This window comes from Magallana gigas, chromosome 7 (genome assembly GCF_963853765.1).
Source record: "Magallana gigas chromosome 7, xbMagGiga1.1, whole genome shotgun sequence".
NCBI lineage: Eukaryota > Metazoa > Mollusca > Bivalvia > Ostreida > Ostreidae > Magallana > Magallana gigas.
The window spans coordinates 19,327,761-19,355,441 of record NC_088859.1 but is presented as its reverse complement, the minus strand read 5'-3'; the positions used below and the strand labels follow the sequence as shown (position 1 = coordinate 19,355,441).

The 27,681-nt window shown below is 34.4% G+C and overlaps 2 protein-coding genes and 1 long non-coding RNA gene across 3 annotated transcripts; 2 read left to right on the top strand and 1 right to left on the bottom strand.

The window, feature by feature from the left end:
- The first annotated feature begins 883 nt into the window (after positions 1–883).
- LOC105324572 (uncharacterized) lies at positions 884–7,964 on the top strand. The gene is made up of 7 exons (XM_066065907.1): positions 884–946; positions 1,583–1,696; positions 1,907–2,101; positions 4,425–4,637; positions 5,194–5,649; positions 5,743–7,442; positions 7,617–7,964. Exons 1-6 carry the CDS (start codon positions 892–894, stop codon positions 5,982–5,984), a joined length of 1,275 nt encoding a protein of 424 aa, XP_065921979.1. The 5' UTR covers positions 884–891; the 3' UTR covers positions 5,985–7,442; positions 7,617–7,964.
- Positions 7,965–14,532: 6,568 nt separating this feature from the next.
- On the top strand, positions 14,533–20,462 carry LOC105324570 (uncharacterized). The gene is made up of 4 exons (XR_899584.4): positions 14,533–14,738; positions 18,793–18,964; positions 19,224–19,342; positions 20,132–20,462. It is a non-coding gene; the product is annotated as an uncharacterized lncRNA (long non-coding RNA).
- LOC117686452 (uncharacterized) lies at positions 15,422–17,823 on the bottom strand. The gene is made up of 4 exons (XM_066066773.1): positions 17,582–17,823; positions 16,923–17,168; positions 16,561–16,797; positions 15,422–16,455 (listed from the first exon to the last, which is right to left on the bottom strand). The coding sequence occupies exons 1-4, from the start codon at positions 17,591–17,593 to the stop codon at positions 16,192–16,194; spliced, it is 759 nt and encodes a 252-aa protein (XP_065922845.1). The 5' UTR covers positions 17,594–17,823; the 3' UTR covers positions 15,422–16,191.
- Positions 20,463–27,681: the final 7,219 nt, after the last annotated feature.

The following is a 27,681-nucleotide window of genomic DNA, read 5'->3' as shown; positions in this document are numbered from 1 at the left end:
TGTAAGGTAAAGGGGAAATAATATAAATAAGGATGTTCGGTGGTCTGTGAAGATTCCTTCATGAACTTAATTCGAAATGCATCAAACCCATTTATTTGAGATGAAAAATAGATAACTTGAACTGGCCATGTACTCATCACCTTGTTCAAAATTATCCTTTAATTATATGTTACTGTTAAATGAAATAAAAACAATGCACGTCGGCCGGGAAGTAATAAATGCAATCCTCAAATTAATCTTTATTATTTGTTCGCATGATATACATGTACTTGTGCCGATCTACACTAAAAGTTCATACAACGAAAACACAAAATGGGGTATTGTAATCTAGGTTAATTTAGGAAAGAGAATGATTTCCATATAAATCTCGGTGACAGTGTTAAATTCAATTTAATTTGATCCTCAATTGCGTTCAATCAAGCAATAACAAACTAAATAAGTTGATACTTATCAATCATATTAAACATATTTTTTACATACTAGTAGCTATGTTGATTCAGAGTACATGTACATGTACTTGAGAATTCTTAGTCAACTGAATGTATAATTACAAATGTATGGATAAAATGTGCTCATATAAAACTTTTTTTTAATAAATGCTCAATAAATGATAATTATATCACAATGAAAATTTATTACCAAATGCAAGACTCAATTATGATTTTGTTATCATTTGGATTTTTTGGTTCAACAGTTTTTGTATCTCTCTAGTCTGTTCATAGTGTAGGTTTTTTCCTGGAGATAACGATTTCTGATGGGACCAGATAAACCACTTTAATTCATTTTAAGTGTTAATAATGGAACATAATCTTAATAATTTAAACACCCGGAAGTATTAAAAGTTGGATAAATAAAAAAACGGGAAATAAAATATATATCGTAATGGAGTCCATGTTTCATTTGCTGCAACTTTTAGCGATATTTTCGTCTTTAAAGATCATTCAATGTAAGTAATTAAATTTAGATTAAAATTCATTTTGAATATATATTATTATTAAAATTCATAAGGTATTAATGCAAGGAAGTGTTCAATTTTATCAATGCTTATAAATGCTAAACACGAACAATTTAATCTTATAATTACAAAAATGTTATTAATAACAAGCACACAATCATACATGTATGCCATGTCCAATTTTGAGATGAAAAAACCAATGTAATAATTCTATTTTTTCACTCATAATTTTACACGTGACAGTAATCACTAATAAATTATGAATTTACATGTATGCATAATTTGTATTTCCTGCAGCATTCAGCAAACTTATATCAATAAATACATGATTGTAATTTCGAGGTAAAAGTTCACGAAATTTCAAAACTTGTCACACCAATAAAATTTGACTACATACTAGAATATTTACAGTAACAAAAGATGTCTTTAAGTGAATTATTTTTTTTTCGTACATATTTTTCAAAAAGTAATATTTATCTTTCAAAGATTAACAAGTAAAAAAAAATGACTGTGAAGATAATTATAACTTCTAAAAACCCATTAATTTCAACAACATTTTTCACCAGTGTTGTTGTACATGTATGTACTGTGTATATGTGAAATGATACAGAATAACATTTCAAATAGCTCAATGCACTGACGAGGACAGTTGTAATTGCCATTGTCAATTTCCTTGTTCGCGCACTTGTTCGAGTTGTGCAATGGGGTGGAGCGGCACAACATCTAATTATTGTCAGAGAAGTAAGTACCTATACATTTGAATGCTTACATTTACATTACATATGGACATCAACTTGTAAATAACAATAAAAATATTGGTCCATGGGTTATGGCAACATTATGTTTCCTTCTTAAAAAAACTTGAATTTTGTTTTACAATTGTAACAGAAAATTTGGATAGATGTTCCTCGTTTGATTTATAGACAGAACGTTTAATAATGTAAATTCTAGAAAACATCGCCTATGGAATATCAGCAATTTCAACGTCGACCGAAACATACCAGGGAATAGAGAGGCCTGCAAATAACGCCGTGGACGAAGATTCTGATACATATGCTTTGACAAAATCCGAAACAAACCCTCAGCTGACGGTGACATTGGCCGATACATTCAAAATAGGACACATTTACATCAGCTTAACAATAGGTATATCGCATAAAATTCTCACAACCCTTTAGTACTCCAACACTTTCGGGAAATCAAGTGCGATTTTTTTTTTTTTTTTTTTGCGCATGTCACAAATCTGCAATCATTGGTCAGCAATTTACAACGATCAAATTCAACAAATGAATGTGTTAAAACGTCTTGAGTTTTTAACTATCTTGGGCGCACTAAAGTGTATCTTTAATCCTTGACACATCATAGATCCTGTGTTAGTGCCGGAGTTAGGCTCATTTTATATGTTGAGCAAGTGCGATAAACGTTGCTTTTAGTGTCGTTATTAGTTCAATAAAATATTTTTGCTATAATAATTTAATTATTGATATATAATCAAAGTACTGAAGTACTGACGGGAGTTGATTTTATCGATTATTATTAATTTTAAAATCAACGATATGTTATTTTGCATGGCAAGTAGTTTCTAATCTGTATTTCAATTACACACATTTTAATAAAATGAATTCTCGAACTTTTCCGACAAGAATTTCGAGAAAACCCCATTTGAATCATGTTGTGTAATATTTAAAGATAGAATTAATTCCATCAAACTATCAGTAATCGAAATATTTCTAACAAGTGAAAAGCTGTCAATGTGACAGCAAACCGGGTTTTCTTTTATTTGAACTGTATCAATATTCCATGTCAACCCTGAATTGAAAAACACTTCCGACCGTATCCAGTGAAATGGAGTACACTATATGCAATATTATGCCAAAAAATGAGTTCATAAATTATCAGAATTCAAAATCCTAGAAATGTGCGAATGCACACCTCTAATATATGTACAATTGATCTGCAAATGAACAACTTCTTATCTTGAACACTGTAGGAGGAGTTATCCGTACAATGAGGGTACCCTATATGCAATATTTAGTCAAAAAATGACTAAGTTCAAAAACTGGTATTTTTTTCATAAATTATCAAAAATCTAAATCCTAGCAATATGCACACTTCTAATATATATACAATTGATATGCAAAAGAACAACTCCCTATCTTGAAAACTGTAGGAGGAGTTATCCGTACAATGCGGGTACCCTATATGCAATATTTTCAAAAGCTGGTATTTTTTTCCATAAATTATCAAAATTCTAAATCCTAGCAATATGCACACCTTTGATATATGTACAATTGATCTGCAAATGAACAATTTCCTATCTTGAAAACTGTTGGAGATGTTATCCGTACAATGAGGGTACCCTATATGCAATATTTTGTCAAAAAATGACCAAGTTCAAAAGCTGGTATTTTTTCATAAATCATCAGAAATCTAAATCCTAGCAATATGCACACATGTGATATATGTACAATTGATCTGCAAAAGAACAACTTGCGTGCAAAGAACTATCTTGAAAACTGTAGGAGGAGTTATCCGTACAATGAGGGTACCCTTTTGGCAGCCGCCCGCCCGCCATTTTCACCATTTTAATAACCGGATTTTTCCGCTGGAAAACCCAGTTAAAAATTGTACACATGTCTGGATCCAAGAAATATTGAACTCTAGTCTCGTTCAACCAGATGCTCGACTGTCTCCGTTAATCCGACTACCAAGAGAGACTCTGTTTGTCTGAGATTTACGGATACAGCCGAGCGTCTGGTTGAACGAGACTAAATTGAACTCTGGCGTAGGAATACATACGACTACAAAAAATATCTAAATTATTCGTATTATTTAAAATCTGACTATTTTCAAGGTTACCTTGAAAATTAATGGTTCAGCATACAGTAAACCGAATTCATCTGTTATTTTCAAGATCTAAGTCTTGTCAGCGGTGATGATTTGTGCCTAGGTCCAAACACTGTTTCACTTTCGGTTTGCCAGAGTAACTGCATAGGAGAGTTGATTAAAATCAACTCCCAATAATGTAAAATAGTTCTTTTTAATGATTGCAAATAACCCCCCCCCCCCCCAAAGAAAAAAAAAGAAGATTAAAAAGATTAAAATTACAGAGCAACACGAGATGCTTTCTGCCTTTGATGCCGGAGTTTGGGTACTCGGAGTAAAGAGAAAGTATTTTCATTTTGTTTCCCCGGCTTCTTTAAAAGGTTAATTTAAAAGCAGTGAAAGATATTATGAAGTATCAAAATAATCAACATACACGTCAATATAATACATATAATGAATTGCTTTAAAATAGCATTTGATGTGTGATACACGTGTAAGTTAAGGACGGTCAACCATTAATAACTCTCCATCCCCTGCAACTTACATTGTACAAAGTTTTGTAAATGTTTTAATGGAAGTGGATTGTATTATATAATAAGTGTATAAGTGTGTATATTATTTATGAAGAATCAATTTCTTGTAGAGGCTACTTCCCCTTACTACGTGTACGTCACAAATTCGACGTCACTATCCTTGTCTGACGACATGTTGTGTACGGTGTTCTACAGGACTACCAGGAATAGATACAACGTCAACTTGAAATGTAACAACAACAGAATTTTGACTGGGAACCAAGTTGTAATTATGAGAGATACCTACAATGGAAGGCTTCAGGTGTTTGAGATTAAAGTGTATCGTAAGTTTGTATAAAGATATTTACCCGTTATGTGAAAAAATATCTAAAAATATATAATTCATTCAACAAATTTGAATTGGTTAAGACAGAACTTCGCTCAATTAGTTAACCTATACTAAGTGTATTCTGTTACGGTTTATACATGGATGTAGCTCCGAAAAGCGATCTAAATTAGGAATTAAAAATTCAATAGAAAACAATTTAAAAAAAAAGAAGTGAAAATTATGAACAAAATTCAAAATTACGCATCTTAGACAAATTTGTTTATCATTACAATTTAATGTCAATTGTTTGCACAAGAGCTATATTATAAGCGAAATTTTATTATATCAAGTGCACTACATGTGTATACCTCTTTTTGCAAAAAAATTCTGTGTAAACTAATTTGATTTATTTGCATTTTGATTTTCCAACTTTCATTGAGTAATGATGTACAAGAAATCGGATTTTGTACTTTCAAATGTAAATGATGCAAACACTGGCGTACATAGTTTTTGTGTAAACCCAAAAATAAAAGATGAATTTTCATCAGTTATATATAAATTATTTTATATAGAATGCAGCTTAGGGACATATGGCTCCTTATGTGAGAATGAGTGCCGAAATTGTCAAGGCAACAGATGTGATGGGTACACAGGTATCTGTCTATCAGGCTGTAACCATGGGTGGTATGGAGAAAAATGTGATAGGAAATGTTCTTCTAATTGTGAAACCTCGTTTTGTGATTCAGTTCTAGGATGTACTAACTGCTTGTCTGGCCACCGTGGACCTGACTGCGAACTGTGTGAAAGAAATACTTATGGCAAAAACTGTAGTTTGACTTGTAAAAATTGTCAAAACTGTGATCCTGTCCTGGGTTGTAAGGAATGCATTTCTGGTTTCCACGGACTTGATTGCAACCTTTCTTGTCCACAGGGTTGCAGAAATCAAAAATGTGATCGGATTTCTGGACATTGCAGAGACGGGTGTAACGATGGATTTTTGGGAGACACTTGTGAAACACCCTGCAAAGGTAACTGTGTAACGTCAACCTATGACGAACCGCCTTCAAAATTTGGGAAAATTTGTTTGTCATTGACATAAAAATCTTAACTCTTTTCTCCAGACACATGCGGTGGAAATAAAACATGCTATAGGGACAATGGCCACTGTTTTGAGTGCAGTCCTGGTAAAATTGGTCCGTATTGTTTAGAATCCTGCGATTTCCGTTCCGGGAGTTGTAACGGACAAATATTCGAAGCATTACTTAAACGTAAGTTAGAACACTTTCAAATGATTCGATATTATTTCATTTACAACAAGTCATTTAATTTGCAATTGATTGTTTTTGATGCCAGTAATTTCTAATTAGGAAAAAAGCATCACACACATATTAAGATAATACGTGAACATCGTTCAAGAATCCACTTTTTCTATATATATCATCGCTCATGTACGGACTGAAGTATTCGACCATAGTCGAATTTTTCAATTAAAAAACGTGTGGTATTTGATGTTTGAATAAAAGAGGCAAGAAGAGGCTAAAGAGAAAAAAAGAAAAAGATAAATAAGGTAAATACATGTATTTATTTCAACAAAAAATGTTACAGGCCTTTAAATATCAAAACTTACAAGTAAGAACGGGATAAACTTTTACGTAGAGGACCACAACTCAATGTTTTAACTAGAAATACTATATCAATAGTCTTGAAACCTCGGGTAGGCTTTAACCGGCGTTTGACTGGAAATATACCAAACTCTGAACTCAATAAAATCTGGTAATGATATTCAATTCCATGAAATTAAGTGAAAATGTCGTCATGGATGCCTCTAAGAAAGTGAAAAACCTTTTTCTAGAGTAAATACAGGGTGTCTTCTTGGTTACCTTATTTCACCAAAAATGTTTCTGAATGGTCTGAAGTTTCAGCCGTTTTAAAACAGACTAATTCGACTACATGTGACAGTGCTCGCCAAACAGCAGAATTTCAAACAGTTTTGGATTCTCGCGCGAGTTTAAGTCTCGAACAAATGTCGAATGCATGCACATGTTGAATTGATGTCGTACAATCGATCCCGTGTGCATGTCGGCGATAATTCGCATTTATATGTCGTATAGCCTAGTATATCGTATGGTTTCTTGCCGTGTGAGAAAGAAGTTCGACATGCAATGAGTTGCATTAATGCAAGTTCTGAGAACATTTTACGATCTCTGCTTGACATGCGCCCGACTTGCAACGAGTATCAAAGTTTTGTAACTAAAGAATTTGTATGTGTTCTGTTCTACATTTTTTCGACATTGTAATTATGATTGAGTTATTCTTTAGATCAAAATTAAAAAAATCTCTTCACTTTATTACGTGGATGATCATCGGATCATCGTTAGCAGCATCTACCTCCATTGCACAGGTTTCTGAGCCCTTGACGAGCCATTAAGATAAGTATCAAACAAACGAAAAGCCAAGTCGTAATTTACGTCGTCTACTATCGTACATTTCTCGTAGAACAATTGTCACAATCCGGCAGGGATTCGTGCAAGTGGCGACTACAGTCGCATGAGATCATACATTCTCAAAAGAAAATTATCGATTCTGAAGAAAGTGTCGTACACACATCCTACAGACGTTGCCTAAACTCGTGTTTAAAAAACCCACTGTCGTTATGTTATATCTTGTGTCAGTTTGAAATGGAACTGGAACTGAAATCAAACTTATGTCCCTGTCGTCAAACGTGGAGTTTTTGTCGTTTTTGATGGAGTTTCGTTTGCACGACTGATGACTACCCGTACTGCTGTGGAGAGGATGGTCAGCATTACTGTTGTACAGAAAGGTTATCATTGGTCTTAATTAAAATTATTATACAGGAAATTGAGGAATAATTGATTATATTTCGAATATAATTCAAATTATAAGTCTTTGTATGACCGTAAAAATGTAATTTTGTCCATTGGAAAGTCAATCCAGTAATTATACTGCTCTAATTTCTTGGCATGAACTATTTCAGACCTAGCAGGATCATAATTTATTCCGTTTTTGGCGTCATATCAGGCTTGTCGACACTTATTATGATTGGTTGCGGTATTAGGTGGTACATGTGCAAAAGAAAGGGGGCTTGAATGGAACCAGTAACTACGTGCATTTACAATCGTCCCTCATCGTGACGACAGATTGGTATAAAAATGTATAAAACATGAATTTTTTTCATCGATTATGTATTACTCTATAAAAGTTACCTCATTGATCGATTTGTAAAGACAGTCATTTTTGAATTTGATATCACTCAGGAGGATGGTTGGTCGACAAATTACCCAACATATCTACCTTAAATTTCCAAGTAAATGTGATTTGTAAAGCTAAATTCATGACTGTACATGTATTAAATTTCTTTTAAGCATTTTTAGTTTTTTAGTAAGGTATATTCTACTCAACAACATGTAAAATACAAACATAGATAATAATATATATATATTTATAACCATTTTTTAAAATGCACATTAAAATCCAAATTATTGCTTATAAAATTATGTTTATCTGTCGATTTTTGTTTTTATTATGATACATATTCTTCTTTATATGAAACAGTTTAACTATTCCTTTAGATGTGGGTATATATAAATAAGCATCAATTTTTCATCTTATTGCTCCAGTTTGCAGTGTAAGCACACGAATCAAAAAAGATGTCATTAGGAATCTGCATAAAAATAATAAATAAATCATCTTGGATACCTGCAACTTGCAACGTCCGTTTTCTTCAAAAACTGCATCATCTACTCCTGCTCCAGAAACGGGCGACTCATTTGGTCAAAGTACTGATTACAGAAAAGGTATCAGATATATGAATTACATGTACCTGTATACAATGATAAAATGACAATAATAACAAACTGTCAACCATCTCAAAAATCCATAAAACGAAATACAAATCGAAAAATGCAGAGCAATAATTAATGTAAAAGACATTGTACGTTTACTAGTGATTTTATATTACCATTGAATACTCAAAAAATAGGGTTATACTATGAGAAAATAAATAAATGAGAAAGAGGCTATGAAAAAACAACTTGGGACAAATAAGGAGAAAAGTACACGTCGTTGGGATGGGCGTATTTATTTACTCGGAGTCCGCTTATGTAATGCACACAAGGATGAAAAGCATTTGAGAGAACTTTGATTTGACCTTAATTAATGATTTAGAAAATTTGCAGTAGGCATTGATCCTTAAAAAATTTTATTGCTAGGAATTTGAAATTTGATTCAATAAAAAAATATATTTATTAAATGAAAACATAAATTTGTTTACGTGTAAAACGATCATTTTGCTAAGTGCACTCATTGACTAGATGCGAGCTCAGAACATTCATAGCATATCAAAGCAACAAAACATTTGGAATCTTTATTCTTAATTCTAATATATTTGGTTGTGTAACCATGATTATTTTCTTTTTCCCTATATGCAAAAAAAAATGTGTTGTACTTGCTTCATTCTTCTAGATCTATTTTTAATTTTCCTAAGTCTTGCATGAGATATCTTGTTGTTGAGTCATGTTTAGTTAAATTTCTGTGATATTATGTCTTTTCAACACCCTGACATGTACACTGTTTTATTCCATTAAAGGTTTCAAACAGCTAAAGTTTTGTGTTAGGATAAACTATGATGTGCTTATATGGTTTTACACTTGTTTTTGCCAAAACCCTCTATTGACTGATTAAACGAAGCAAAATGTAAAATATTGTTTTGCCAAATGGCAGCATTGTAGCAACCTCTAATGATACAACGTCCACTAATGATGTAATGTTTCATTAGTGGTCAGGATGTTGACCACTAATGATATAATTTTATCATTAACGAACAACCTAACCGTCCGCTAATGATATAATTTCAGATTTGTATCATTAGCGGTCAAAAACCGTAACCTCTAATGATATGGAAAAAAACTGAGAAATAAGTACTACCTTGACCACTAATGATATACATTTGCACACATTTTCAATTGCATTAGTGGATGGATTTGCAACCTTTAATGATATAACATGATAAAAAATTATATATATATATATATATATATATATATATATATATATGTGTGTGTGTGTGTGTGTGTGTGTGTGTGTGTGTGTGTGTGGGTTTGTTAATTATAGATTAGAACAACAAGGAATATCAATTAAAGTTGGTTGAAATAAAACTACTTAAACAATAGGGATCATGTCGTTGTAACAAAGAATATTAGCCCAAGTTAAAAATTGGCCCGCGTTTCATTTTTCAACATTGATTATTGATTCGGGGAGAGGGTGGGGGTGGTGGGCTTTTTTAACGTTGAAAACTGAGACCAAAAGTCGTGAAATGTATTCCCGGATTTCATTTTTCAACATTGATTATTGATTTGGGATATTGGAGGGCGGGGGGGGGGGGGGGGGAGGGGCGGGGGCTTTTCTAACGTTAAAACTGCGACCAAACGCTCAAAAAAGTTTTTTTTTTCTAATCTCCGATGACCTCACACGTTGAAAATTGACCAACTACAGGTTTTTGAACTGTCTCTGAAATGGAACTTGCTCTACCTAATTATTTTGTATCTGATAAAAAAATTCAGCTCCATGTTTAAATTCCTAATATTGTCCGATATTCATGCTGATATGGATTTTTGTTTTTGTTTGTTATTGTTTCGGGTTTTTTTCCCGATAGCAACAGTTTGTTATTAAGACTAAGAACTCTGTCTCTTGTTGTTAAACTGTGTAGATAGAGCTAAAAGGAATATATGTCAAACAACATCGTCTCAAGCCATGGTCCGGTGTCTGTTTATATATATATCTCTCTCCACCATGATCGTTCATGTTGACCGTGGTTTGCTAAGATTGTCAAACCAATACCGGCCGTTTATGTTATATTTCCGGTAAATCGCTTCAACTTAAATTTATTTTGAGAAATCATGATAATTAACTGACAGCACAATAATGAGCAGTTTTCATATTTTTATCAGACAAGTCGCGATCAGTGATTATTTAATTAATTCAACTTAGCAATAACTTTTCTTAAACTTGCAAGATTAACAAAATTATGATTAATAAGCTACTTATCTTGATTTGACAGAAAAAAATATTGTGTTCAATACAGATACAAACACTACACAGAAACTTTTTCGTGGGTGTGTTTAGGGAGTATTGGACATTTATGACGCATTCGCCGGCGTAACGAGGAATCTTGACCCGGGTTGAAATTTGACCCGGATATCATTTTTCAACGTTGAAAAATTGATACCAAAAGTCGTGAAATTATACCTGGGGTCAGTTTTCAACAGCTTGAAAAATATTTTTCAAACTTCTAAGGACATCGACACGTTGAAAACTGACCCTGTTGAAAATTGACTCCGACTTCAGAGTTTTGAACTGTCTTTGAACAGAAGTGTAACTTGCTCTTCACAGTTTAATTGTACATGTGTGTACTTAAAAGTTTCGGTTTCAAAACTTTAACTCTTTCATACTATCCGCTATATTTGCCGTCTTGGGTAATTTGACATTTCAAAGGTTGATTTTTCTGACTTCAATCATTTAATATTTCATTTGACTGAAAACGTGGTATGTAGCAACCTCTTTTATTATACTTTCATGTTAAATACTGAAATCTGATTGGTTTAGACGCAGTTGATAATTTGCTCTATTACCCTCAGCGTTAGCAACACACTTGGCAACGGGTAACACAACGAATTGTTACATGCGCGTAAATTATGCGCGTACAGTTCGCCGTAGAATTCACGTCATTTCTATACAAAAGCAGAAAAATTTCTTTAAAATTAAGACATTCAGTATAATAAAATAAATAGTGCCTATTTGGGAGGATAACAGTTGAAATTGACACCCCTCGAAAACCATTGTCAACCGACGCGAAGCGGTCGGTTGACAATGGTTCTCTCGGGGTGTCAATTTCAACTGTTAACCTCCCAAACAGGCACTATTTATATAATGATACACTGTCCACTAACGATATAATGTTGCATTAGTGGACAGAATGTTGACCACTAATGATATAATTTTATCAAACCCGGGTCAATTTTTAACCCGGGTTAACATTTTTTGTTACACCGACATAATCACCATTGTTGAAGTAGTTTTAATTCAACCAACATTATTTCATATTCTTTGTTGTTCTAAGGTATAATTAACAAACCCACATATTCAACTTAACAATAAATTAGTGATTCAATTGTGCTACAGACCATAATAGCAAATAGTCTTGTGTTGTCTATGGTTTAATTTTAAAATTCTTCAGAAATATTTTTTTTACAAGCTAACCACTTTGAGTTTAATATACCCGGTAATCATTTTTGGTACAAGTTAACTATATCTGGTCAATCACTCACTTCATGTCAGCCTTACTGACCAGTCCGATCTCACTTTGTCAATCGTCTTCAATCTTGTTAGATGCGTGCCTCGAACCACTAAGTAAGTCTTTTTTATTGAAGTAATTGCTCAAATTTGTTAGTATTAAATTGTATTTTTGAAGTATAGTTACAGATGGAAATTTATTTTACAGATAAAACATTCTTAAAAGTATGGCACACCATTATGGTCTTTAAAGTAATTTACAGTTAAAGGTATAAAGTTAAATTCTATATATTCCTATTTAGTAATTTGTTATTTCTATTTGTTGTAGTTTTTTACCAATATTATTCATGACGGCAACGTTTCCACACAAAATAAAATATGAAACCCGTGTGACTTTTGTTTGCGTTGTGCAAGAATAGCTATCTGCCTGCACCAGGCAGAATAAGTCTTATGAATTGGACCTTTTTCATGTTAATAAAATCCCGCTAAAAGTTTATCAATAATGTTTTAATATCGTAAAATTGCTTTTCTTCAAACTTTCTTCAACTAAAAATATTTAGCACAACTCCTTTTTGATTAATGATAATCAATTTGGATCTTCAAGTAAACAGACGAAGTCATAAAAGGTATGTATTTTGTCTGTATGCGACTATTTCAGTTCAAGTAAAAAGGCAAAATATCAGGGTAATGTCAGAATGGTGTATTTTACAATAACGGACAAAATACATGTATATGATCAAATAACGCCCCGCCCCCCCCCCCCCAACCAAAAAAAAATAATAAAAAAATTAACCAATTCTTATGCAGTATCGTATGAAAATCAAATCAAATATATATATATATATATATATATATATATATATATATATATATATATATATATATATATATATATATATATATATATACACAATTTTATATTAATTTATATCATATTATATCATTAAAGGTTGCAAATCCATCCACTAATGCAATTAAAAATGTGTGCAAATGTGTATCATTAGTGGTCAAGGTAGTCCTTATTTCTCATTTTTTTCCCATATCATTAGAGGCTACGGTTTTTGACCGCTAATGATATAAATCTAAAATTATATCATTAGCGGACGGTTAGGTTGTTCGTTAATGATAAAATTATATCATTAGTGGTCAACATCCTGACCACTAATGCAACATTATATCATTAGTGGACGTTGTATCATTAGAGGTTGCTACACAGCATGTACTGGCTCACAATTTCTTGGGATTGGATCATAAATTTATGATTATTTGAATTTCATAGGTATTCATTTGTTAATACGATATAAAATGGTTTGGGGAATTTTACGCCTTATCAAAACGGTCATTAGTCCTTTAAAATGACGTCAAATTGAACAAAATTCAAACTTATCGTCAGGCGTTTCTCTGCCGATTCTGCTATTTGCTGAACAAAAACTATGTACAAAAGTAATAAATATCAATGTTTTTGGTTGTTTTCAGTCGCAATACTGTCTGGACACCAACGTGTGTAGTTCGATCAATTTTTTCACTAGTGTTTTAGTGTAGCTTCATCCACAATTGAAAAAGATGAATTTGTGTTTCTATAACGTAAGAGTCGGCCACTATGTCATCAAATATTGTGCCCTTCTCTGTGGTGTTCTAATTTAAAAGCAATATGGTTACATCTCCCTTGTATAGACGATATTTTGGACTCAAATTCTTTCAAAATCAGATTTTGTTTTCTGCCAAAGCAGCGTCTACAGTCACCCGCCATAATGTAGGTTGCACTTGGAGTGGAAATAAAGCAGTTAAAAAATTAAAAAACTTATAATACGTTAGTACTTTATTTAATTTGTTATGTTTTCTTTGTTTCTGACGCTCTCAGATTTATACAAGTTCTGAATGTAACCATTCGGTGTTTTAATATTTGTCCAAATGCCCGGATTAGCGAGTTCCTGTGCATGAACATTCCTAATGTCTGCGGCTCGTGTTTACCGTTATTTTTATAATTACCACCACCAACTTATGAAGGCATGAGTGTTTCACAAATATCTCTTGTTTAGGAATACTTTTTGCGGATGGTTTCGCCCCGTTTTAAATTCGTCCAGACTCGCATGTGTACTAAAGAAATACCTTGGAACAATTGGAATTCGCCCAGTCTTAAATTCGCCCACTGAAAACGAGGACGAAAGGGGCGAAAATAAAACGGGGCGAATATTTCCTTGTATACAGTAAATCTTGAAATTGTTGTCAGAGAGAGTATCAGACATATGAGAGAGTTAAGAAGCGGAGGACCAAACTTTTTCGGTTCAGCCCCCCCCCTCTCTCTCTCTCTCTCTCTCTCTCTCTCTCTCTCTCTCTCTCTCTCTCGTAAGTCTATACCACCAGTACTTAATTATCATGTACAGTTTGAACTTACACATAGGCTAAAAATAAGGCCCAATTCTTGCAGATTATCTACCTAGAAGTTATGATGAATTGTTGACAATTAGCATTTCCTACTTACATGCATGATTAGTACTTAAAGAATATATTTAAATTACTAATAGTATCAATTTTACAATAGATATCTAGATGTAAAAAATAAAAGTCGATAGCTTACCTGAATTTTTCCCAACCTGTATTATAACCCCACTACACCTATATATATTCTACATGTATACGTTGGCCAAGTTGGGGTATTCATCTAAGGCGCTTTCGCCCTATATAGGCAGACCAGCTTGTCAGTAGATTTAAACAACAATAACAGACTACATTTTCGGACATTAACAGCTATATTGGACACGTTACAGAATGAAATGGTGGATATTGATTGTAACTTTTGTGATCATAGGTAAGTATAATGCTAATCTATGTAATAAACTTAGGTTACGTAAAAAGTTCACTCTTGTTTTCATTGTTTACTCGACATTTTTTTTCTCTTACCTTCGTTATATTGTGTCTATCGTTCTCCTATATCTTATCAACCCTCTCAATCTGTTTACGTTTACATACATTAACATGCTCTATTTAGGACATATGGCAGATAAAAAACAATTACCTAGTCATAATTTTTTGACGAGTTTATTAATGTTGGTTCGATTGTTTATCTGTATGACATGTATTCTATAAAACGACGGGTATCGTATATGTATTATCTTTCCCGATTGTTGTTTGGAACGTTTGTTTACAAAACAAATTGTTACGCGTTGGTTCGCCCCCTGTAAGATTCGCCCCCGATATCGACGCTAGTATGATATTCCTACTTTGTCATTCGCATGTAAAACACGTATGCCTTCGAAAATGTTTGGCCAAATTTAAAGTTTTTTTTTAAAGAGGGTTTTCACAAAAAACAGGATCTTGAAGAGGGGGATCCCGAAGATTGGCAGGAAATATTGCACTCGTGCCACCACCACCTACTGCTGAACTAGCTGCCGAAAAGAAATCCCGCTTTGACCAAAGTTCATAGACTTGCAGCTGAAGTTGTATGACTTGTATTGCTTTTGTACAGTTTAATGAATGAATCATAACAAATAATGAAAATAATGATGAAAGTATTATTTAGACTTGTTGTTTTATTCTAATTTTTAATTAAGATAGTAGACAAATGAATGCAATTTGAACAAATGCAGAACAGATGCAAGAAAATGGATAATGACAATAATATGCCTCAGCAGATGTAAACAAATGGAAAAGTGATACATGAAATTACCAAGATATACTTATGTAGGACAAATATTTTTTAAGAACACTGGTTGCAGAACTAAACACATTGAATCATAAATATAATATATGCATACATGCCATGTCAATGCAACATAGTTTATTAAAAAAGGAACAGTATGAAAACTAAACAAAATAGAACATGAAGTTTCATAGTATGCACAAACATCCTACAGGCTGGATGGTCAATGTATAACTCATAGCGTTTACTTTAGATATTGAAATGCCCTTTTTTGCTATCAACGCTTGTTAAAAATGCCAAAGTTTCTATTATTAAAAATTAAGAGTTATTTTTCTACATCTTTCTGAAGAGCTCTTATTCTAAAGAAGTTAATAAAGACGAAAAAAAAACCAAGCCATGACCATCAAGCCCTGTAAAGATTCAAGAATAGTAGTAAACACAGGGGCCAAGCATGTTTTGACATTAATTTCAATGTAACCATAAATAAAGATGAAATTAATGTCAAAATGGGCTTGGACCCTGTGGTAGTAAAAGGACCAATTCTGATTTATACACAGAAGTAATTTCAAGGGACATGATAAAATTCATAAATTAAGGACTACAGTATATACACAAGTTTGGTTTATCCTAACCGTGATGGGACAAACCCATGATACTGTCCGAATTGGTCCGGAAATTTGTCCCTAATTGCCCATACACAACAACTTGGAATGACTCTTCTTACTCCAATTCCTAATCGCCCATGGTGCCACAATATAAATTGTCGATAGGCCGCGTGTCTTTTCCCTTTGTTATAATCATCATCTACAGGAAGGGCTAATACATCCTGTCTATATAGCTGTGCCATCTGCAGGACTAGTTCATCAAGAACCAAGAGGCGAAAGTCCTGGAAAAAAAAAACTAGACAATTATACAGATGTAAAGAAAGAGGAGGGAGGTGAAAAATGAAATCTGTTATGTCTTATGGAATTTAACTCATAGAAAAAATTACCGGCAAGTCAGATTGACAACTGTTGGGGGGGCGTCCACAACAGACCCTCTCTACTGCTGTGGGCATTTCTCTGCATTTCATGTAGGAACACCAGTTCGGAGAAGTTGCTCCAGGCTGTGGGTGATATCCACCATGTGGAACTCTTTCAATCAGCTCCATAAACAGACTGGGATGCTTCTTTCCTGCTTTAAGGAGGAGATCTTTCCTCTCTTCATCAGTCATTCCTTCAATCCGAGTCTAAAAAAAGGGATTGATAAATATCAAACCAAATTTTCCCAATTCATCATGGTTATTGGTGCAAAGGAGTACAGTATAACATTGTTTCTAAAAAAAAAAAAACTAAACTGCATTGTGTGTGTTACCTCTAAAATACGTTCTCTTTCAGAGAGAGCATCAGCTGCTTCATCCCCTCTGTGCCTTCTTCTTTCTTGTGTGTCTGCTCTTCTGCCTCTGCCTCTTGCTCCACTCCCTCTTGGCCTTCCTCTCCCCCTTCCTCTCCCCCTCCCTCTTTTGACTGGGCTTGAGGTTGAACTGGTATCGCTTTCCAACCTTTCAGCTATCTGGCGTAAACCTGGTCGTCTGACAGGACTTGAACTTCCACTACTTATCTATAGACATCAAAGTTATATATCATTTTCAGTTTCAACATACAGTACGTATTGTGAAAAAGCGTATTAATCCAGATAGATATAAATATTGAATGTATTTAAAATATCTACTCCGCAGTTTCAATACTATTTCGATATTAAAAAAGCAATTTTAAATCTAAATTCTGAAAATAATGACCGATAAAAACTTTCAGTACATGTATCCCTCAGGGGGCCCCATAGTTTAACTCTGTTTAAACTGTCGATGACGCTAAAATCGTGTTTCGCCTTTATTACACATAACCAACAATTCATATCGTTCTACATGTATCAATCACGGACTTATAATGGTTCAAGTGACATCTGATATAAGAATTATCTAATTTGTGACATGATAAAGGTGATTCTATATTGTAAACAAACTTTACACTTACCTCTTCTTCCATCGTGTTTTTCAATGCTGGGTTTTCCCGCTCTCATGCGCAGTGGCGTAAAAAATGGCGGATAACATTAATATTCATCAGAAGTGTAGCAAAGTTTAGAGACAAATAACTGAAGAAAGAACATGTTTTGTGGGCCCAGAGTTGGTGAAACGTCTAATTATATCAAGCATGATGTAAATATTTACTCAAACTCATGTCAAAAATTTTAATCCAAATACGCCACATATACCTTTAACCAGTGTGCATTTTCTGCATATTTCCTGTAGTTTACCTGTACAATCGATGCTAAAATAATGATAATAATAAAATAAAAATAATAGATCTAGAAAATAAAAATCAGGCTGCATAAAACCATGCAAACTATTTGTTGACTTGCTAATCGTGCATTATTACTTAAAACGTACATGAACATATAACTACATATATTATACTTTGGATTGAATGTTTTAGAAGAAATCTATCCAATTAACATACACACTTAATTGACTAGCAATTGTTTGATGTACATTTACATTTGTACACGCGAGTGAAACCCTTTTCCAGATGAATGAAATCGCCCAATTGATCGAATTGACAACGATATTAGAAGATTTAATCTTGAAATCTTGCTCGTATATCAGATGACCAGAAATAGAAAAAGGCGTGAATCAAAATACATGTAAAGCGTTTTCAATTTTAAAAACTTCGATTAGAATTTATATGTGGAGATAATGGGATAGGATCCCCCTGGGGCTGAATGGTGTTCAAATGGGTTATGTACGGGTATCAATATTTTCTCCTTTCCTTATACGTTTTTGGTCACAGCTAAAAACATAATTTTTCAAAGCTAAAGATTTTTGCCAAGCATCGTTTTATGCACGTACTTGTAAACACACTACACAATATGTACCAAATACCTTTAGTTTAAAAAAAAAAAAGAGAAGTGCACTGATGAACTGCTCATCACTATATATCCAAAATATAGGTAAAGTTCTAGATCTATGCTAAAAGGACTAATATTTTTAGAAAAACGATGGAATTGGTATTTCCAGGTAATGTGCAAAATTATCAAAAATATTATATTGTACACCCTCGGAAGTTCTTGCGTTTTATGTATATTTATCAATAATGATAACTCTTACATGTATATTACAGATAAGTGTCATGAATTTAAGTTAATAAGGTATTTGTTCTTGATGTTACACTTTACTTTTTCTTTTTAGCAGTTATAGATAGTCAAGATTTGGATCCTGCTGAGCCAGTGCCAGAAAAATGCACTAGCTACAATATAAGTGGGAATGGCACCATACTGTATAAAAAGAGTTTCTTGTGCACGTCTTCAGACAATCCGTACTGCTGTGGAGAGGAGGGTCATCAATACTGCTGTTCATCAAGGTAAACGTTCTTTTGGAAACTTTCGAAACATGAATCGAACAGTGTAGATTCCTTTATTTTATGCCAGTTCTTAATTCTACGACTCAACCGTTTTTCGTAACATAAACTCGCGAACTTTAGCAAAGTTTGAAGTTCATCTAGTTTATACTAGTACATGTATCTGCCCGAAAATTAAATGACATTTTTTACATTTTTTAATTTTCGAGTTTGCATTACTCGTAAAATTTCGAAATTCCTTGTATCATCTTGTCTATTTCAGATCTCATGACATCATATTTTTCGTCATTTTTGGCGTCATAGCAGGCCTGTCGGTATTGGCTTTTATTGGTTTCTGTGTTAGAAGGCACATGAGGTCGACATGATTGAGCAATGGAACCAGTAAGTAATCACAACTACTCCTTATTGTCATCTTTAATATTTTTTTCAACTGTTTAAACAAATCTAAATCGGTTTAATTTATTGTATAGAACTTGATTTTTAACATCGATTACTCACTAAAAAAACCACATGCATTAATTATATAATACGTCGTTAATATTTATTTTGATATCAAGAAAAATAATATATAAATAGTGCCTGTTTGGGAGGGTACCAGTTGAAATTAACACCCCGAGAAAACCATTGTCAACCGACGCGAAGCGGAGGTTGACAATGGTTTTCGAGGGGTGTCAATTTCAACTGTTATCCTCCCAAACAGGCACTATTTATTTTGTTATACTGAATGTCTTTTTTAAAATTTTTAAGAAAATTTTACTGCTTTTATATAGGAATAACGTGAATTCTACAGCGAACCGTACGCGCATAATTTTCGCGCATGTAACATTTTTTAATGTTACCCGTTGCCAAGTGCGTTGCTAACGCTGAGGGTAATAGTAAATATTATTAACTGCGTCTTAACCAATCAGATTTCAGTATTTAACATGAAAGTATAACAATATAATTTATATACTCAGTAACATGCTTAGTTTTGCACTAATGTAAAGGCTAATTACAATACATGAAAATAGATAAATACATAAATAAATAACATGAAAGGAAAACCATGTACAATGTTAATTTTGTACAAAAATGAAATATCTCAAATGTTACATAATTGTACGTAAAAACTTATCTCTTTATTTTTTCTCAATATAAAACATTTTCTTCACAAAGTATGCTCTTTCTTAGGCTTGAGAAGAAATCCGCCATATTCAACCAAGGATACAGTTATCCCCTGGGTGCGGAAAAAAGCATCATTTTGTCATTTTCAGTGAACCACCATGCAGTTTAAGCGCGACACCACAAGCTATTAAAATGAGCCAATGGGATTTAAGAAGGAATCTGCAGAAATCACCATAGTTTTCCTTCAAAGACTACAGCATCTGCTCCTGGTCAAGCAACGGACGACTCGTATGTCAATGTACCGACTTTAGAAAGGATAACAAATACCAGATACATGTTTAGCAGCTACATGTATTGTATGTATATTGTACATGAAATAAATGCCTTTAGAACTTGATTTTGTCTTATTTACTAGTTCTTGAAGTCTGATTAAGTACAAAATCAACACTTATCTAAGTGGGAGGACCAGAGTAATCCTAAAATACTAAACAAGCAATTAAAAATTAAAGTCCTCAAATCATAAAAAAAAATGTTCATCGCCGGAGCAGGGGGAATGCAGTGCGAATAGCTACTATTCTGTGGAGTCCGCATTATAATTCGTGGTGGCTCAGTTTTAATGGTATTTGTTGGTAGCTCACTCCCTGGTATATACATTTCGAAAGAGTAATATTTTTTTTACTGAAACTGAAAACGAGGATCTACATTGTACGAAATTACACCCCTACAAAGAAGCAAATATAAACCCACTGTAATGTCATGTTGTAAATTTTGAATTTACTGGGTGGGTGTAAATACAAAATTTACAACATGACAAGTTGTCATGTTGTAAATTTTGTATTTACACCCACCCAGTAAATTCAAAATTTACAACATGACAGTAATATATCGGTCTAGAGTTATCGCTCTTATTTATCATTTCCCTTGTGTTTACCGAATAAGCGCAATCTTGAATGCTGTGTAAAAGCCTGTGTTGCAGATGATTGGTGTGTTATATTTATTAAACCTTAGTTATAATATAAGAACGTGAGGGTGATTGCTGTTTATTCGTATTGGTATGATGTTAGTGATTCTATAGTTGGTGATTTGGTGAAGTAGAAAACGTCAATAAAATAGTGCTTATTTCGGTTCGGTAAACAACTCATACCTTCAAACATAGCTTGGTTACTTGTCTCCCTATGTTGTTAAAATCACCAGTGTCTTGTATTTTCTCGTAATTTTCACATTTTATCAGATTTCGCGTTTCGTCCAAATTTAAGAAAACCATACTTCCGGTTACCTCGATTTTGGTAAAGTCACCAAAAATGTGACGTTAGTTGAGTACTATGTCATTACCGGTATTTACATTGGTGACACAAAGTGCTATATAAATCAGGCGGATCCAGAGATCGAGGGTCAGTCCGCAGGGGATAGAGACTGAGATTGAGAGAAGCAGATTGAGAGAAGCAGAGTAGGAGAGCAGAATATAAGTTGAGAAACAAACACTACATTGGAAACTATACCAGTCTATACACGTTGGGTGCCAGGAGTCTTCATAATTTAAAAGTTATTAATTTAACATAATCACCAATAAATTCATTAAAATTATTCATCTTTGTTTTATTGTAATACAAGGGCTCTCGGGCACGTTACACCACCATAATCGAAAGTTCGGCCCCACGATTTTAAAATAATTCTATAGGAACTTTATTATATTTACTTTATATTTTCACATGCTACTATAGAAAAAAGTGAAGGGGGTGGCAATCATCCCCCCCCCCTTCAGATGCTGAAAGCCAGCATATGTGTTTAAACTTCACGAAGCGGTTAAAACACTTCAAACAGTGATTAGTATGGCAGCTTGCTTTGGACTTCAGCCACATCGACAAAAAAAAGCGCTGCTCCCGAGCAGCTGCTGATCCCCTACAAGGCTGGTCAGATGTAGAATTCAGAAGGCAGTATAGATTTAGTAGAAATGGACTAGATTTTTAAACAGATTTGTTCGAAAATTAACCAACAAAGACAAGTCAAGTAAATATAAGACATCATATTCCTATATCCTGCTGAAATATGACGGGAAACTTCATACTCTACGAAAATGAAGACATTCACATACCATTACACAATGTACAATGAATTTGATATCTTCGTCTCCATGACAAGCAATATCTTCATCTCCATGACAAGCAATAATGCATTTAGAACTGTGATGAAAAAGGTTTCTAATTTGAACAATTCCCCTATGTCTGTGCCAAAAAAGTCTCGTTCTCTTCCTGGACGCATCTCTAATTCTCGGGAATCATCACTTTTGTTCTTACCTCTTTTAATGCTGTTGGTGAACGAATGCCTGTCTTAGTTGTCCTGAAAGGAAAGACAAAAAGGAGTCTGGAGTTCTTTTAAACAGCGGATGCTCCTCTCCATACTGTCAGAATATTCCAGAAAAAGGCCTTGTTGACTAATGCTCTTGGAGAGCAGTGGTCTGAAGAGGCTTTTCTCAAATACTGCGGGCCTTATCACCCGTAACTGCTGACACTGGATTCCCGCCGAAGGTTCTCGGCCTACTGCAGATGACCCAAGCAAATGGAATCCGCATTCTTGCACTTCCTCCTCACACACCTTATTAATCTGTCAATGGTTTCCTATTTTGATTCTACAACAAAGTCTGCTCAGCTTAGAGTATCTTTGCAAGAAGCCCCCCAACGTGAAAAAAAAGACAGTCCAAATGGCCAGCTATACTTTTTGTTTCGGAATCTTCTGCGACTCCGAACAACATCATACCTGGATTCAAGGCATGATGGATATTTCATAGTAACGAGTGAAATTACAATTTTCCATTCAAGCATTCCATTTGGCAATCCTATATCTCATAGTCAGACTGCTGCCGTATATGCCAGAGGCTCATCAACTGGTTGCAACAACTTCAGGTTCAGATGCACCAGCAATTTGTACGATATCCTCTTCCTCGTCTGATGAGTTTTCTCATTCTTCCTCCTTCACCACATATTCTGAGATTCAATCTAATTCTGTTTACCCTCAGCATACAAGTGTCTCAACTGCTTCTAAATTTATCAGCCCTTCCCACATTCTGTACTTGTTTGTTCCATCATCTGATTTGACAAACTCCATAGACAGCCCTCCTGGAACATTGATGGCAGAAGTATCTCTGCAGTCCGCTGATCCGAATTCGACAGATAGAAAGTTTAGCATTGCTACCACTGATGATCTTTTCATCTTGTGTGAGTGTTTAACTTTGATTTGCCAATAAGCACAGACATCAAAGATACTTTTTCTCCAAAACAACACAAATAAAAGAAAAGACAAATTACATCACACAGATTGTTGACATTAGCTAAAAAGAAACAAGAGAAAAAGATTGCTACTAACTAAAGCCTAAAAATGAGAGAAAGGGAATAGAGATGGGGAAAAATATAAAATATCTACGTTTATAACTGTTGGTTTGATGGAGATTTACTTACAAAAATAAAGAAAATAATGTTCGTTACAGATAATTCAATTGACAACATTTCAAAAATGCATACTAACGGTTTCACTGGTAGCCATATTAAGAAAGTATAACACGTGACTCACTCATGACATCATCAAAAGTTGCAATTGCCGAAAATATCCAAAGAAGATTCATAACTGTATCATAAGTGCAGATATTAGATGTGTTGCGGTATGTAAAACATTTTAAGGGACAACATTTATATTAACAGGGTATCCGGCTATTGAAATTGTAAAAATGATGGGCGGGAGGCTCCCAAAGGGGTACCTCTCTTGTACCGATGCAATCTCAACACAAGTATAACACTGTCGTATACATGTGACATGTTTTCAAAAATAAATGGTGAGGCAGCAGAAGGACAGGGGGGATGGTTATGGAGGTGTGCTGGTTGGTCTGGTCCTACATCAGTGAAAAAGTGAACCCAGACAACGAAAGTGATACTGAATTCATTTTTGTGAAAATTTCATTTCAGAGCAATAAATCAATCATAGTGGGAAGTATTATCGTCCACCCAATAGTGATTTGGCATGCATGGAGAACATAAAGCAACAAGTGGACAAATTGAATAAGAAAAGTAAAGGAGCTGACTTCTGGATAGGCGATGACATCAACCTACCAGTTATACAATGGACAACACAAACCATTACTATCCAACATCGGTTAATATGAAATTCCTGGACTTTATAACTTAGAACAAATAGTCTCCTGTCCAGCTAGGAAAGATCATGTGCTAGACTTGTTCTTTACTATTAGACCAACACTTGTCAACAGATGAGCCTTTACCAAGAATGAATGATCATGACATTGTCTATGAGATCGTTTACATAGATAATAACATAACAGCAAAGATCAACAAGCCACCACAGCGCAAAAAATACTTGTAAAATTGCAGACAACTCTACACTGGAAGAGATGACGATAAGCATGAATCCCGGTGTCCACTCAAAATTCCACTCACAGGGCCCTATCCAGGCAATGTAAGACTTTATTAAAAAGAACTTACTGAAGATCTTGGAGGATATTGCAACATAAAAACTCTCGTCAACCAGATTTCACTAAGCATGAACAACAAAAGCTATTAAAGGATTATCAGGACGAAAAAGAGAGTTGCGCGAGGGGATAGTAAGACGGACAGCAGAAGATACCAATGTCTTAAAAACTAAAAGATAAAGAATGTAACTAGCCTATAAGACCTTTATTGAAGATATGAAACAACGGGAATTGCATTACTCAGAGACACAGATGGCTAAACCTATATACTCAGGCAACGAGTCCAGGGCGAACATCTTAAACCAAAAGTTCTCTTCAGTCTTTAACAGCGACGAAGACGTGGGCACCATCCCAGACAAAGGGCCAATTTCACATTCTGCTATGGATTACAGTATGTAAACTGCTATGTACCTTGATTATCCATTAAGCAAGTGACCCAGATCATATACCATCTCGCCTTTTTAGGAACAAGGAGACAACTTAACTCACATGTTTACAACATTCTCCCAGACCTCCATTACGCAAGGAAAACTACCGTCGACTGGAAAGAAGCAAATGTAATTCCAATCCTCAAAGAGGAGAAAAATGTAAGCTCAAATCACATGCCTGTTTCACTTACAGTAGTTACGTGCAAGATCCTAGAACATGTTTTATGCAGTAGCATTCCAAAACATCTGGAAGAGCATAGATTTTTCACTGATACTTAATTAACACGAATTCCAGAAGAATAGTTCATGCGAGTCCCAGGAGATTCTGACAGCCAAGAGTATAAAAACAGATAGACTTTCTCCTTTTGGACCTCAAAACCTTCGATACGGTCCCCAATGAGAGATTGCTTTATAAGGCGCTGTACTATGGAATTAGAGGGTCCAGTCTACAACGGATTATAGATTTCCTCTGTGGAAGCAATCAACGGGTATTGGTGGATGAGAAGAGTTCAAGCAATGCTACATTGTATTGTCTAGTCAGAAGTTCCTCAAGGGAGCGTTCTTGGACCGCTGATGTTCCTCCTCTTCATTAATGCCCCCCCCCGGAATGTCCACTACTCAGATATGCCAATTTTGACGAAGCCTGTGTACTTTCTCGTACCATCTGCACTGATATAGACACCGTAAAACTACAAGAAGATCTGTCGTTAATTACACTGGGAAACAGGCTGGCAGATGGAGTTCCGCCCCAGCAAATGCCAAATGCAGAAAGTTACCAACAAACGTAAACTCTTACATTCTTAAACTCATCCGTGAACACAAGGTAAACGTTGTGGAAGCTGCCAAATACCTTGCAGTTAGTACCATCAACAAGAATCTTAGATGATATATTGACAACATTACGAAGAAAGCAAATTCCATCAAAGCTTTTATCCAACGTAACTTGCAGCAGTACCAGTGTAATTCGCAGGTCTCACGCTATTCAACATTGGTACTGTAAGACCCTAAATGGCGTATGCATTTATTTTGTGCGACCCGCATACAGCCCTTTACATCTAGAAATTGAAGGCAGTACAAAGTTGATCCGCTCGATTTGTGATGAACAACTACTCACAGACTAGCAGTGTAACATCAATGCTTGAAACTCTCCAGTTGACATATATAAAAGAAAGCCGAGTCAGGAACAAAGTTGTTATGACGTACATGACAGTGCATGGACTGATAGCTATTCCAACAACCGGTTACATCCAAGAATGACTGCAGCCAGAAACCACACCAACATATTCCTAATTCCCTATGCTAGGACTTTATTATATACCGTTAAGCATTCCTTTTTCCCAGATGGTGCCAGGATCTAGAACAACTTGCCACATGTAGAGCAATAAACAGTACCTCCCTGGATGAATTCAGACATGAGGTCCTGGCATGCAGTCTAGTTTAGAGTATACCATTATCATTTATCCAGTTTTCAACCTCACCTGCGCTGTATATACATGCACTTGTTGTCACACCGAGCACAAGCCGAAGTGTGACGATACTCTTTAGAGTTCATCACTTCACCGAAAGAGTTTTCTCTACTTTCACAGTAGTGGAGCATAAAGTGAATGTATGATTATAATATTCATGAAGACCATAAATTGTTTAGGTTCAGACTTTTGGTGAGGCTATTATGGGCACATAGTAATTAAAATGTAAATTTTATAATAATTTCTTCTGTACTTTTACAGAATTTTTTGTCATGTAAACAGGGCTCGAGCCCTGTTGTGGTTTTTAGTTACATTGGTTCAGTATACCGGTAAAAGTTCTTTTTCAAGCGAATTTTTCTCCACTCTATTCGTTTGAAGCATAAATAACTAATTCTTAGCTTTTAACACATTCATTCTCCGTCTAAAACTGGAATTTTCATAGTAATTAAAATGTAAATTTTACAATAATTTCTTCTGTACTTTTACAGAATTTTTTGTCATGTAAACAGGCCTCGTGCCCTGCTGTGGTTTACAATGGTTCAGTATACCTGTTAAAGTTCCTCTTCAAGCTGATTTCTCTCTGCTCTATTCGTTTGAAGCATAGATATTAAATAATTCTTAGCGTTTAACGCATTCATTCTACGTCTAAAACTGGAATTTTCACCTCGACCAAAATCGCCCCCCCCCCCACACTTAACATATTAATATGTTTTACGGTGCGACCGTTGGGGCGAGCGCAGCAGGTGATCAAAAATGAATTATGATAAATCAATAAAAATAAAAGTAGTGACGTCAAGTACACATAAATGAAGAATGCAAAATAAAATAAATATACCAATTTTCCAGTAAATTTTTATTATTCATAATTCATAAGATTTTTTATTTATTTATATACCAATCTGATTAAAATCAGATCTTAATAACGCTCCGAAATTCTGATAGCCGCTGAACAAAGTGTAGCGACATCAGAATTTGTCGGAGCGGATCAAAAATCTGATTTTGATCAGATTGTTTATATACTGGTCGCACGCCAGTATAGAATTTATCTCAGATAAAATGTTGTTGAATAATAAAGATTTTAACATAATGTTTTAGCATAATATTTTTCTTTTCTTGCAGCAGACATTTTTCTTAAACAAATAAAAATTGACTTATCACAGAATCCCCCCTCCCCCGTTTAAAAAGAAATTAAATTTACGTATAAAAAAATTTGTTGATCACATAAGGAAAATGGATCCCCCGGTAGCATGT

Excerpts from the sequence above, each read along its gene's own strand:
- LOC105324572 (XM_066065907.1), top strand. The coding sequence starts at position 892 with ATGTTTCATTTGCTGCAACTTTTAGCGATATTTTCGTCTTTAAAGATC. Across the intron at positions 947-1,582 it reads GTCTTTAAAGATCATTCAAT|CTCAATGCACTGACGAGGAC; the intron begins GTAAGTAATTAA and ends CATTTCAAATAG. Across the intron at positions 5,650-5,742 it reads TTGTGAAACACCCTGCAAAG|ACACATGCGGTGGAAATAAA; the intron begins GTAACTGTGTAA and ends TCTTTTCTCCAG.
- LOC117686452 (XM_066066773.1), bottom strand. Across the intron at positions 16,798-16,922 it reads AAAGAGAACGTATTTTAGAG|ACTCGGATTGAAGGAATGAC; the intron begins GTAACACACACA and ends CCCTTTTTTTAG. Across the intron at positions 16,456-16,560 it reads GTTGTCAATCTGACTTGCCG|GACTTTCGCCTCTTGGTTCT; the intron begins GTAATTTTTTCT and ends TTTTTTTTCCAG.